A 12827-nucleotide genomic window follows, 5' to 3' on the forward strand; every position below is an offset into this window, starting at 1 on the left:
CGGAAAGCAAAATCAAGAGGAAAACAGGTGAGGTTTTGTAGGCTGGGCTCTTGAAGGTACCTAGTGAGGGATGGTAGAATGAGACTGAGTTCTGCTGTCAGCTAAAATTAAACTGACCTCACAATAATGCTCAGCCTGACCTCAGAAGTGTTTGATGGGAAGTTCTGCTGACAGAGCGACTTGCTGTCCCCAGAATGGGATGTTCTTGTTTTGCTCTGCTCTTGATTGGAACCCTTTCTGTTTTCCTTTGTTGGGGTGTGGTAAGGTCAGATACAGATTGGTTAAGAATTACTGGTGAGCAGCTTCTGGTCATCATGGTCAGTATCTGATCAGCTCTCCTTCTGTGGCTTTTAGTGCTAGAAATGTGATTTAGGTGTTTTGTTTACTTTGCAAACTGCTTTTTGCCAAGGTGAGAGCGGTCAATACCTTGCTGGTCTGAATCAGGTTCTTTCAGTAGTCTGAAACTGGAGAGCCAGTGAACACAATGTAAATCTTGATTCAAAAAGTGGTTTGGAACAGATGCTGATATCTAATGTGTGTGTTCTATTGTCAAGGTTGGCTTTCTCATTCCATTTGTTACCTTCTTAGAAGTCTGAGCAGCTTCCATGTAGGTTTACTCACAGGGCTTTTCTGTACTGAGTTTGGAGCCTGTAGTGGTTTGAACCTGTGGTAGTTTTAGGCTATGCCTTTAAAATTTTGTTACAGATTGGAAACTGTCATTTCCCTGGTCTCTAACTAACCAGGGGAGTGGCTGTGTTGTTTGTTAATTGTGAATGTTGTAAACCCTGTCTATTTTGTACATATTTGTTGCATTCCATTGTAGGCTGCAGTTTTGTCCTTTCGTGGCAGGAGGTGGTGTAGAATGCTGAGCTCAGAACGCAGTTGCTGCTGTGGAAAGGGGTTTAGGTATTAAACAAATGTTTGGAAGCTTACACAAACACTTGACTGTACCTACTGGTGTGGGTTTACTCTGCTAATGCACCTTGGAGTGCAGCAGGAATACTGCATGTGTATGATGGTGCATATCTTTAGTGGGAGCTAGGATGCCTTACCTGAAATGGAATTCCTAGGTTAACTATCACTGTGATTGGGGGGGTGTCATTTCTCGGGTTGGGGTGTCTGGTTTTGTTGCTTTGCTTTATTAGTAGTTACTGGAGTGGCAGAAGTTTCCCATTAAATTATCTTTGTTGGGAGTCCTGTCTTTTAAAAAATAAGTGCAGTAAATAAAATCTGCATTTTTTAACCTGATGGTCTGGAGCAGCACTCAGACTGCCAAGGTAGCACATCTGATGACTGGTTTTTGCAGTAGGACTCAGTATATGCAGTGCTGCATACACCAGTTACACGAATATCAAGTAATTTTTATAGGCAGTTGTGCATTAGTGATAGTATTCTCTGAAGCATGGTTGATCTGCACCTGTTTTTCCTGTTTCAAGTGTGCTTTGTAATGTTTCCACACTGCTGTGACTCAGCTAGAATACAGCTCTTCAGAAGCAAGCAGGAATCCTTTATGACAGAGTTGAACCAATCACTGAAGAAGACTTACTGTGGAGACTTAGACTTAACCCTCTTGTATATGAACTCTTCTCCCAGGCAGCCAGCACCAGAACAAGAGGACACAGTCTCAGGCTGTGCCAGGGGAGGTTTAGGCTGGAGGTTAGGAGGAAGTTCTACACAGAGAGAGTGATTGCCCATTGGAATGTGCCGCCTGGGGAGGTGGTGGAGTCACCATCACTGGAGGTGTTCAGGAGGAAACTTGATAGGGTGCTTGGTGTCATGGTTTAGTTGTTTAGGTGGGTTGGATTAGTTGATAGGTTGGACACCATGATCTTGAAGGTCTCTTCCAACCTGGTTTATTCTATTCTAACAACTGCTTTGTTTTTCAGGTGCCTTAGCTGGACCAATTGTTCACCCTCAGGAGAAAGCAGTTTGGGGGAAGGAGGTTGAACTCAAATGCATAATCGATGTGAATGAAACCATAACACAAGTTTCTTGGGAGAAGACACATGGTAAAAGTTCACAGACTATTGCAGTACATCATCCTAAATATGGAATATCTATTCAAGAAGACTACCAGGGGAGAGTGTCATTTAAGAACTACTCACTCACCGATGCAACAATCATCCTAAAAAACGTGAGCTTTTCCGACGCAGGAGAATACATTTGCAAGGCAGTTACGTTCCCCCTTGGAAATACAGAGTCATCAATAACTGTGACAGTACTGGGTAAGTCAACTTCTTCATGCAAGGAGATGACATTGACAGCACAAACTGTTAGTGGCATTCTGCAGACTTGTTAATATGTTGTGGTTTACCTTTTTTAACCCAAAGAAAATATAACAGTCTATTCACCTGTCTGTCGTAGCAGGTGTCTTGGTATTCTTACTAATGTGGCTGAGGAGTCTTCTCTTGGCTCCTGCTCCTGTACAGCTTGCTCTTTAATTGTCCAGGCATTAAAAATAAGTAAGTACTTCCTGTTCAGGCATTGTGCTAATCTGAAGCAGTGTCCAAATGTTTAGAAGTTAGACCTGGCAGTGCTGATCCTGGGGACCTCTGTGTGTGTGTGAAAGCTGCCAAAGACAGACTGAGTGACCACCTTGACCAAATTCCCTCACAAATGTGTTGCTAATATGGTGGAGTAGGGTAGCTGCTTGAGCCTGGTCATGCAAACTTCTTTGCACAGTACCAATGTGAAAGCAAAACTGCCTGGACTACTACAAGGAGTTGTGGGAAGGAAGAGGTAATCAAAGGCCTGTATTGGTTGTGGGTAGTCATAATGTGAGGCTTACATAAAGTAATTTTTTTCCATAAACCACACTAATTTTACCTTCTGGATGGGTCTGCCTGGCTGTCATACAGTACTACAAGTACTGAAGCACAGCTAGACTTAGGAGACAGTGCAATATGAAGTGAAATGATTTGATCTCTTTACTTGCCCTCTTCCTTAAGGTATTACACCCTCCTGTAAGAGGGTGAGTGACTTCTGTGTCCACTGCAGGAACTCAAGGGAAATCTTCTCCAGCCATGGTCTTCAGTGACTTTGTTTTCACAAACAAACCTTTTATCATCTTTTTGGTCTTCAGTTTCTGCTCTCCACAGCAGCAGAACACTGGGTGAGGTTGATCAGATGGTTGTACCACAGTATGTAAACTGCCTTTCACCACAAGGTGGGGCAAAGCAAACGCATCAAAGCAAGTGGCTTAATCCGATTTGAAACTACTAACTTGAGAAGTTTGGTGATAGACAAAGGGTGTAGCCTCATGGCTCTTCTGTCTGTGCTGCAGGTGGCTGTGTCTGTTGCTCGTGTAGCAGACTTCTGATTTCAGGTTTCATCTGTTGTGCTTAATCAGTGCGCAGTAAGAGGCTCCTGCTGTTCTCCCTCATCTCTCCTAGTCAGTTCTAATTTCTGAGATTTTAATTTCACAGAACCATTTGAGTTGGAAGGGACCTTAAAGGTCACCTTAGTTGCAGCCCCTCAGCCGTGGGCAAGGGCACCTTCCACTAGACCAGGCTGCTCAAAGCTCCATCTAACCTGTCTTGGAACACTTGCAGGCTTGGAGCCTCCACAACTTTTCTGGTCAGCCTGTTCTGGTGCCTCACCACCCTTAGAAGGAAGAACTTCCTCCTAATGTCTAATCAAAATCCATCTCCTTCCAGTTTGTATCCATTACCCCTGGTCCTATAATAAATATGGTTTCTTATATATCTATAATATATTGATGTATATAAATACAAAATCCTATTACACATACAATAGAAGCAGATCAGTTGTATCTGCCCTTTCCATGAAGTACTGGTGGACAATGTGAGATGTGAGTACCCCTAGAATAAAGCCCTAGCAAATATGAAACTGCAGACTTGCAAGCCAATGAACCTGTACATCACAGTTTTTCTTTTTACCTTTATATTCCCCCCCTCAAAAAAAAAAAACCATGAGAAAAAGCTGTGTGTTGTTTCTGTGTGTTGTTTGGGTTTGTTTGGTGTGGGGTTTTTTAATCTGAATTTCCTCTGGTTGTGTCCACTTTGCCCTTCAAATTTTAGGTTTGTGGAAAACTTGAAGAGGAACTTAGAAAGCAGAATTACAGCTTGTATGTTTATTGTGTTAGATACAATCAAAAATTGCAGTTAGAAAAGGTAAATAACTATGTCAGGCATGTAGTGCTTCTGATTATATATATATCACACTATAAGGTTGGATATTTATTTCTTCATAGTTTATGTAGATGGTTGCTGATAGTTGTAAATAAGCCTCTCAGTGATTTGGTGCCAACAACTGGGAAGGAAAGCAGTTGAGTCCATTGGACATGTTGAAAAGATCTGTAGATGCTGCATTAGTGACATGGTTTAGTGGTAGGCTTGACAGTGTGAGGCTGACATTGGGCTTTTGGTGATCTTAAAGGTCTTCTCCAACCTTTAGCAATTCTAGGTAGCAGATGCTTGTGTGCTGCAAGGCAGAGACACCTCAAGGCAAATGCAGGAGAAAATAACTCCAGGACAAAATGTCCACTATTTGGCCCCAGTGCACTGCTCACTTAAGACCATGTTTAACTCTGTTTTACTCAAGCTTACCAGACTTGCCGTGTTTGTTGCCTTTGTTCCTTGTTTGCTTCATGTAGTGCTTTGTGTTATCTTGAGGAAATGAACTGGAAAGAAGAGGTTAATATGGTGAAAACACACAAATTACTCTTGGGTCAAAGAGATGTATTGACCTTGGCCAAAATGGTTCTTCAAACTGGGGGGGGGAGGAATGGCAACAAATGTTGTCTTGTTTCTTTCTCAAGGTACTGACTGAACTGGCCAAGGTGGTGTTTGAAGGCAGAAGAGGTGGTGTGTGGCAGGATAGCTTGCAGAGCCCTAATTTTGACTAACTTGAGCACTGTACATGACTGGTTTTAACACTTGGTTCAGTTTGGCTCTATTATCTTGCTAAGCTGGATTTCTCAGCATGGGTATTGATAAAATAGCTAGCCTGCAGAAGAGCAAGACCTCTTACCAGTGCTGCAAGGGAAGAACAAGCTGTACAGATGGGAAAGTCCATGGTGTGCATCTGTCAGCATGAGCAGACATGCTAGTCTAGACGTTTTTACAGTAAGGCATTAAAGGAAGAGAAGTGTCAGTGTGGAAAATAGGCCTTCTCACACAGGTCTGAAAAAATCATGGTGTTTGGAGAGTGCAAGTTGCAGAGAAGTATACATCCTTCTTAAGTACCACTCTGGGCCAAGAAAAAGTTATCCAGCAGATAAATCCCTGAACTGTCTCCTCTCAAAACAGAAGATAAGTTCAAAACAACCAAACACACCTTAAAAAAAAAACCCAAATAACCCAAACCCCCACACAACCACCCAAACAAAACCATTGAAAGAAATAAATCCCAAACACTCCACAACAACAGCAGAAAAACCCAAACAAAAATCCCCTCAGACAACAGCAAAACAATTTAAACCCAGTAAGATTGTCTCCTGTTGTGAGAGGTGAGATGCCAATGGATTAATTAACATGTTTATCTCCATCTGTGAGTGAAACAGCTAGAAAGGTTGCAGCACCAGATTTGCTGCTGATTTTGCTTGAGTTGCTGGGGCAAAGCAATCCTGAACAACAGTGTACAGAGGTATGAGAAGAGAAGGGTTTTTGTCTCCTTTTTGGTCAGTGGCTGTTGTATTATCTTGGAGTTGATGTGTGATTTATGGGAAGACAAGACATGAGAAGCCTAATCATTTGTGAAGTGTTTTAAAACCCCAATCTACTAAAGCACCAAAAGACACTGGCCTGGGAAAATGTGTATTTTATGGAGTAGCTCTGAATAGCTCAGCTTTGTGTCAGTGTAAAAGTTCAGAATTCCCTAAGTGCTGCACTTCAGCCACAACAACCCCAGGCAGTGCTACAGGCTGGGGTCAGAGTGGCTGGAGAGCAGCCAGGCAGAAAGGGAACCTGGGGGTACTGGTTGACAGCTGACTGAACATGAGCCAGCAGTGTGCCCAGGTGGCCAAGAAAGCCAATGGCATCCTGGCTTGCATCAGGAATAGTGTGGCCAGCAGGAGCAGGGAAGTCATTCTGCCCTGTACTCAGCACTGGTTAGGGCACACCTTGAGTCCTGTGTCCAGTTCTGGGCTCCTCAGTTTAAGAAGGACATTGAGACTCTTGAACGTGTCCAGAGAAGGGCAACAAAGCTGGGGAGGGGGTTGGAGTACATGCCCTACAAGGAGAGGCTGAGGGAGCTGGGGTTGCTTAGCCTGGAGAAGAGGAGGCTCAGGGGAGACCTTCTTGCTCTCTACAACTACCTGAAGGGAGGTTGTAGCCAGGTGGGGGCAGCTGGCAACCAGCATCAGAACAAGAGGACACAGTCTCAAGCTGTGCCTGGTGAAGTTTAGACTTGAGATGAGGAGAAGATTCTTCCCAGCAAGAGAGAGTGGCCATTGGAATGTGCTGCCCAGGGAAGTGGTGGAGTCACCATCCCTGGAAAAGTTCAAGAGGGAGTTGGATGTGGCACTTGAAGCCATGGTTTAGTAGTCATGAGGTGTTGGGTGGTCGATTGGACTTGCTGATCTCTGAGGTCTTTTACAACCTTTTTGACTCTATGAACTGAAACAGGCCAAGCTCTCACACTTCAGATATCACTTGAAAACAATGTATGCTTTTTTCCTAGTAATGATGATAGTCTTAGGAGAAGCTAGGCTTTTTAAATGAGTCTAGATGCTGTTCTCTGGCTCCTATCACCTTGATACTTGAAAAGATTTTCTTCCTTAAAGCATGGGAAGTGGAGCAGCACACTGAGTAGTCTGCTTTAGATCTGGAGATCTCTACTGCCTTAATTAAGACTTCTTGTTGACTTATGTATCCTCTTAGAAAGGGGTAGTGGAAAAACTCTGAAGCTGTGTGGTCTTTTTGCTTTGAAGAAAATTCAAAGGGAGAGAGTATATTAAACTATTTCCAGCTGAAATGGTTTGGGCCTGTAAGATGTGGCATGAAAAGCTAATGATACCTGCTAATTTAAATTATCTCGTGGTGATGGGTATCTTGGGCAGCGAGGTGGAATACAGCAAAAATGAGTGTTTTTGTGCTTCAGAGACAGAGAATGGAAATTTGAGTGTTTCCTCCTGCACTCTAATAATGCAGAAGCTGTTGAAAAGGTTAATACTGGTGATTCAGAAGCAGCAAGATGGTAATGTTTACATTAAATCAGGGAAAGCAAGTCGCGAATCAGATAGCAAAGCTATAAAGTGTTCATCTATCCTGGCTCCTGAAGGCTTTTTCCAGGTGATAGAATGCTGCCTATATACAGTAATTCAAATATCCAAGTTTAGTGCAGAAAGCTTTAGCTGTTGCTCGTGTTGGAGAGCAGGGAATTGAGTTTTGGAAAGCTCTCATGCTTGAGATCTGGAATAGTAGGACTTGGAAAAACCCTGTTGTTGGTTAATTCACAGCAGGGCATTCAGAGCAGGCATTCACAGAAACAAAGCAGGCAATAACCCCCTCTCAGTATCTGCCCACAAACCCTTCAATTTGCTAATAAGGTATATTCTTGAAGCACTGCTAAACACAGAACAAAACACATCATTTTATATTAGCCGTTTTGTGGCTGCCTTTCTTTGTAGAGTAATTGAGCAAGTAATAAACCACCACCTTCAGCCTTGAGCAGTGTCAGAATGAGCAGCAAACAATCAAAACCTGATCCTGCCACTGAACTCACTGAAGCTGAAAATATTTGTTACCCAATTATCTCTTGAAAGTGTAGACAGGTGAAGTGTCTTGCACAGGTATTGTGAACTCCACTCTGTTTAATTTCAGGATGTGTGAGGCAGCTTCAACTCCATGGAAAGAAATTCTGTGACCTGCACTTCTCCCTCCAAAGGCACAGAACAGAACCTTCAGGAGTTGTCCCTGCTTTGTGGTTAGTGAGGGCTAGACCACTGAGATGGATTCTGAAGCTTTGCAGTATGTAGTGGTGGTTTCATTTCAGATGACCCCTGTAGCCTCATTAGATCAAAAGACAAGGATTATGGAATGGGAAACCTGCATCTTAAGGTACTGATGATAGACATGGGCCATCCTAGACACTAAAACCTGGTTTTCATCTGAAGCATCAGGTAGTGTTTTTGACTTAGGCTGCAACTGGTAGATGGCTTGTACAGGGATGAAACATGTCTTAAATAAGGAAATGCACTGAAAAGCTTTCCAGTCTGTGGTTTCAACAGTAGACTTGTACCTAGGATCTTGGCTTCCTTTTGAAAGGAAGTGTGTTTTCTCACCTCTACTATGGTGAGCTGAGCAGTGGGGTTTACAAGGCAATCAGGTCCTTCCATTGGTGGATTTCTTGAGTCTTGGATGTAGTCTTGAGTTGTGGTGGTGTTTTCTTTGGTTTTGATTTCCCTTACACCATGTCCCAAAGTGCTGTGTCCACATATTTCTTAACTACCTCCAGGGATGGTGATTCCACCACCTTCCTGGGTAACCTAGTCAAAAGAATATGTATAGACAGAATTATGCTTATATATAGAAACAATATAGTTCTGTATCAACCACATAAAATGTATATAGAAATTACTTACATTTGTCTACCTACTGTATTTTATGTATCATGTACATACACAGATAAGTTTTGTAGAGGTTAACTATCCAGTTCTGTGCCCCTCAATTTAAGAAGGCTGTTGAGACACTTGAATGTGTCCAGAGAAGGACAATGAGGCTGGGGAGAGGTCTGGATCACAGCCCTGTGAGGAGAGGCTGAGGGAGCTGGGGTTGCTTAGCCTGGAGAAGAGGAGGCTCAGGGGTGACCTCATTGCTCTCTACAACTACCTGAAGGGAGGTTGTAGCCAGGTGGGGGCTGGTCTCTTCTCCCAGGCAACCAGCACCAGAACAAGAGGACACAGTCTCATGCTGTGCCAGGGGAGGTTTAGACTCGAGGTGAGGAAAAAGTTCTTCCCAGAAAGAGAGTTTGGCCATTGGAATGTGCTGCCCAGGGAGGTGGTGGACTCCCTGTCCCTGGAGGTGTTCAAGAGGGGATTGGACGTGGCACTTGAAGCCATGATTTAGTTAGTCATGAGGTGTTGGGTGATAGGTTGGACTTGATGATCTCTGAGGTCTTTTCCAACCTCAATGATTCTATGATCCTTTTCATCATGGAATGAATTTTTGATGTACTGATCAGCAGGAGCTTAAACTGTTGATGGTGGTTGTTAACCCAGTGAATTGGGTAGCTTTGAAGTGACAAAAACTAACAGTATAGAGTAATACTTTTGAAGTGTTCTGCTGCTTGGAAATGCAGCAGAATCTGAGCTTTCTGGAAAAACTGAAGTAGAGTTTCATCCCAGCATCTTCAGTTGTCTCTGAGCCATGGTAGCTGAGGTACTGTGCATGGGATGGCAAACCTAAGCGGGTTGGAGTTCTTTGTCAGTGCATTCAGTGTAGTGAAGGAGTAACCTTCAAGTGGATGAGTGGACAAAGGTGAAAGATTTCAGCAGCTAGAAGCTGTCTTCTCTGCTGTGTGACATGGGCTTAATTCTGGGGTATCTGGTTAGCATGGGCTTTTGCAAACAATTAGATCTTGTTTGACTCTTCTCTGTAGCAACAAAGATGTGGAGTCTTGTTTAAATTTGCTTCTCTTCCCCCCTTAGTTGAACCTGTTGTGAGCTTAATGAAAGGACCAAGCCCTCTCATAGATGGTGCCAATAAGACTGTAGCAGCCACTTGCACAGCAGCCACTGGAAAACCTGCTGCAGAGATCGACTGGGAAGGAGGTCTGGGTGAAATAGAATCCAGCTCTACTGTCTTTCCAAATGGAACAGTGACACTTGTAAGCCAGTATGTGATTGTCCCGACGCGATTTGCAAGAGGAAGACTCATAACTTGCATTGTGAAGCACCCTGCTTTGGAAAAGCAGATAAGATACCCTCAGGTGTTGGACATACAGTGTAAGTATTTTGTAAGGTGGTTAACACCTGGTCTGTATCTTGTAAGCCCCCTCTTTATCAGTGTATACCTTCTACAAGAAGCAGACGAGCGCTTAGGGGGGGAAAAGGGGAAATTGAAACTACAAACATACAGGTGATAAGAGGTAGGAGAGTCTCTGTATTAAAATAACAGGAAAGAAAAAGTAAATCCAAAGCCAGAATACTACTATGCTGCTGGGTTTTGGTTTGGATATTGGCTGAAGGGTAAACATTGTTATTCATGTTCATATTTGACAATGAAGGGATTACGGACGAAATACCAAACCCCGTTTAGCCCTGAACTGTTTATAGTGCCTTGCAATTCCAGCTGTATTAAAAAAGGAATGCTAATGAAGATTCATGCTGGAGGTGACAAGTTGACAGTAAGCCCTCTGGGGGGTCAGTCAGTTGTTTTCAAATTACTCACTAAGCTTTTCCCCCTCTAATTTGCATAAGGAAACAAGGATGTATTATATACCTCACTAATACTTGTTTGTCAGCTTCGGATTGCTTCTGTAATGCAAACCTGTACCAGGCTTGCTTAACACGTTTGGGCTTTACAACACATGAATGTGGAGCAAGAGGGCTCACAACCCTTCTTAGCTGAAAACAGTTAAGACAAATAAGCTGCCTTTTTTTTTCCCCTTTTTGACTACAGTCAGATGTTTTCAGGTTCATCCTTTGGTAGCCTGCCTTCAATTGCCTAAATCATGGACATCTCTCAATTCAATTCAAAGTGCAGTGGCTGAGAAAACTAAACTTTGCTATTACCCTTTGACTAGAATCTCTTGTGGGCTTCTTTTTGTTCTGTTTGGCAAAGAATCACTTAGCCAGGCATAAAACAGTGATTAGTACTGGGTTTATTTTGTCACAGAGCCATTCCTACAGAAATGGAAGTAAAGGTTATTTGTTCCTATCAATCTTTACTTCCTACAGAAGTAAAGGTTATTTGTTCTTATCAATGGCAATGAAGTTCTTATTTGAAGTGCAATGGTCTTACTTCTTTTTGTGTGAGAGTAGTGCTGAGGCATGTTTCAGAACTTCTAACATTGTGTAGGAGGACAGCAGGAAGGGAGAACTGAAGATTCCTTCTGTTCTCTACTGTTCCTTCAGTTCTGTCTTATGCTTACAGCTTTTGTAACTGCTCATCCATCCCTGCTGGAGGGGCCTTTATCAGATCACACTGGCACTTCTGTTCTCAGGGTTCTGAATATTTCCCTAGGTCTTTCTGGCTTATCTGCAGTGGCCTTGGTTTTTAGAGCCATAACATCATAATTCCATATTATGATGCCAGTGGATAACTCTTAACCTCTTTTTAACTGATACCTGTGATTTATGATTTCCTAATTACCTGGATTCCCAAAATGCTGATTGTGATCCTCTGCTGTGAGAAGTAGCTCTCAATTACTATTCCTCATTCCCAAAAGACCTTATTAAACAGATCTTGTACTTCTGAAGCCCTCTCACTTTTCCCCAAGTGCTGTATGTTTGCTAAAAGCACACAGAAGGACAGTTGCACTGGCAAAACAGCTATTCCTGATCTACTCCTCTGCTGCATATGGGTGTGTTGTGGCTTGGAGGAGAGAAGGGGCAGGGAGGGAAGGGGAGGAAACAAACCAACCCAACATCTTCTGCTGCTCTGAGCAGAACTTGGATTATCACAGCAGAAAATGCCTCTGTCCCTTGGAGGCAAGAGCGACATTGCTTTGCAAAGATAGTCATGTTTATTTTCCTCAGTAGTATTTTAAAACAGCTCTTGTTTGGAGAATCTACTGTGACTGTTGATAGGTTGCTTTTTTTCTTGTCAGATGCCCCAGAGGTCTCAGTAACTGGCTATGATGGAAACTGGTTCATCGGAAGAGAGAACGTTCAGCTCAGATGTAATGCTGATGCAAACCCATTACCCATGGAATTCACGTGGACCAGGTAAATACCTACCTAAAGGGACTTGCCACATGATGGAAATGGTGTCATCTCTTACCACAAACACCTGAGTAAAAGCTTCTATTGGGTTGCAGTGCTGTTACCCAGCCTTTCATAAGGAGTATGTATGACATCCTGGCCTGTATCAGGAACAGTGTGGTGAGCAGGGAAGCCATTCACACCTCGAGTACTGTGTCCAGTTCTGGGCCCCTCAGTTTAGGAAGGAGGTTGACTTGCTGGAACGAGTCCAGAGAAGGGCAACGAAGTTAGTGAGGGGCTTGGAACACAGCCCTGTGAGGAGAGACTGAGGGAGCTGGAGCTGCTTAGCCTGGAGAGGAGACTCAGGGGTGACCTTATTGCTCTCTACAACTACCTGAAGGGGGGTTGTAAACAGGCAGAGGTTGGTCTCTTCTCCCAGGCAGCCAGCACCAGAACAAGAGGACACAGTCTCAGGCTGCGCCAGGGGAAATTCAGGCTGGAGGTCAGGAGGAAGTTTTACACAGAGAGAGTGATTGCCCATTGGAATGGACTGTCCGGGGAGGTGGTGGAGTCGCCGTCGCTGGAGGTGTTCAGGAGGAGACTTGATGGGGTGCTTGGTTACATGGGTTAGTTGTTTAGGTGGTGTTGGATGATAGGTTGGACACGATGATCTTGAAGGTCTCTTCCAACCTGGTTTATTCTATTCTATTCTGCCCTGTATTCAGTGCTGCTCAGGCCACACCTTGAGTCTGTGTCCAGTTCTGGGCCCCTCAGTTTAGGAAAGGTGTTGAGATGCTGGAACATGTCCAGAGAAGAGCAACAAAGCTGGGGAGGGGTTTGGAGCACAGCCCTGTGAGGAGAAGCTGAGGGAGCTGGGGTTGCTTACCCTGGAGAAGAGGAGGCTCAGGCAGCAGTACAAAATGCTTCTTAGTATGACTTAGTTTTTAGAGCTTGGCTTGGATCGTTCCTCCAAGTTCTATTAAGATAATGTTTTTCTTAG

The 12827-nt window shown here is 43.6% G+C and overlaps 1 protein-coding gene across 2 annotated transcripts in view; it reads left to right on the forward strand.

Annotated features, from left to right (window-relative positions):
- NECTIN3 (nectin cell adhesion molecule 3) overlaps positions 1–12827 on the forward strand; it is a 46441-nt gene that overhangs the window by 14361 nt on the left and 19253 nt on the right. For both annotated transcript variants that reach the window (XM_068163073.1, XM_068163072.1), the window contains exons 2-4: positions 1887–2225; positions 9611–9907; positions 11734–11851. In XM_068163073.1, the coding sequence (XP_068019174.1) occupies positions 1887–2225; positions 9611–9907; positions 11734–11851 (754 nt within the window). The remainder of the gene's footprint in view (positions 1–1886; positions 2226–9610; positions 9908–11733; positions 11852–12827) is intronic.

This window comes from Melanerpes formicivorus, unplaced genomic scaffold (assembly GCF_026170545.1).
Source record: "Melanerpes formicivorus ecotype bairdi unplaced genomic scaffold, bMelFor1.0.p_v2 SCAF_70, whole genome shotgun sequence".
Lineage (NCBI taxonomy): Eukaryota > Metazoa > Chordata > Aves > Piciformes > Picidae > Melanerpes > Melanerpes formicivorus.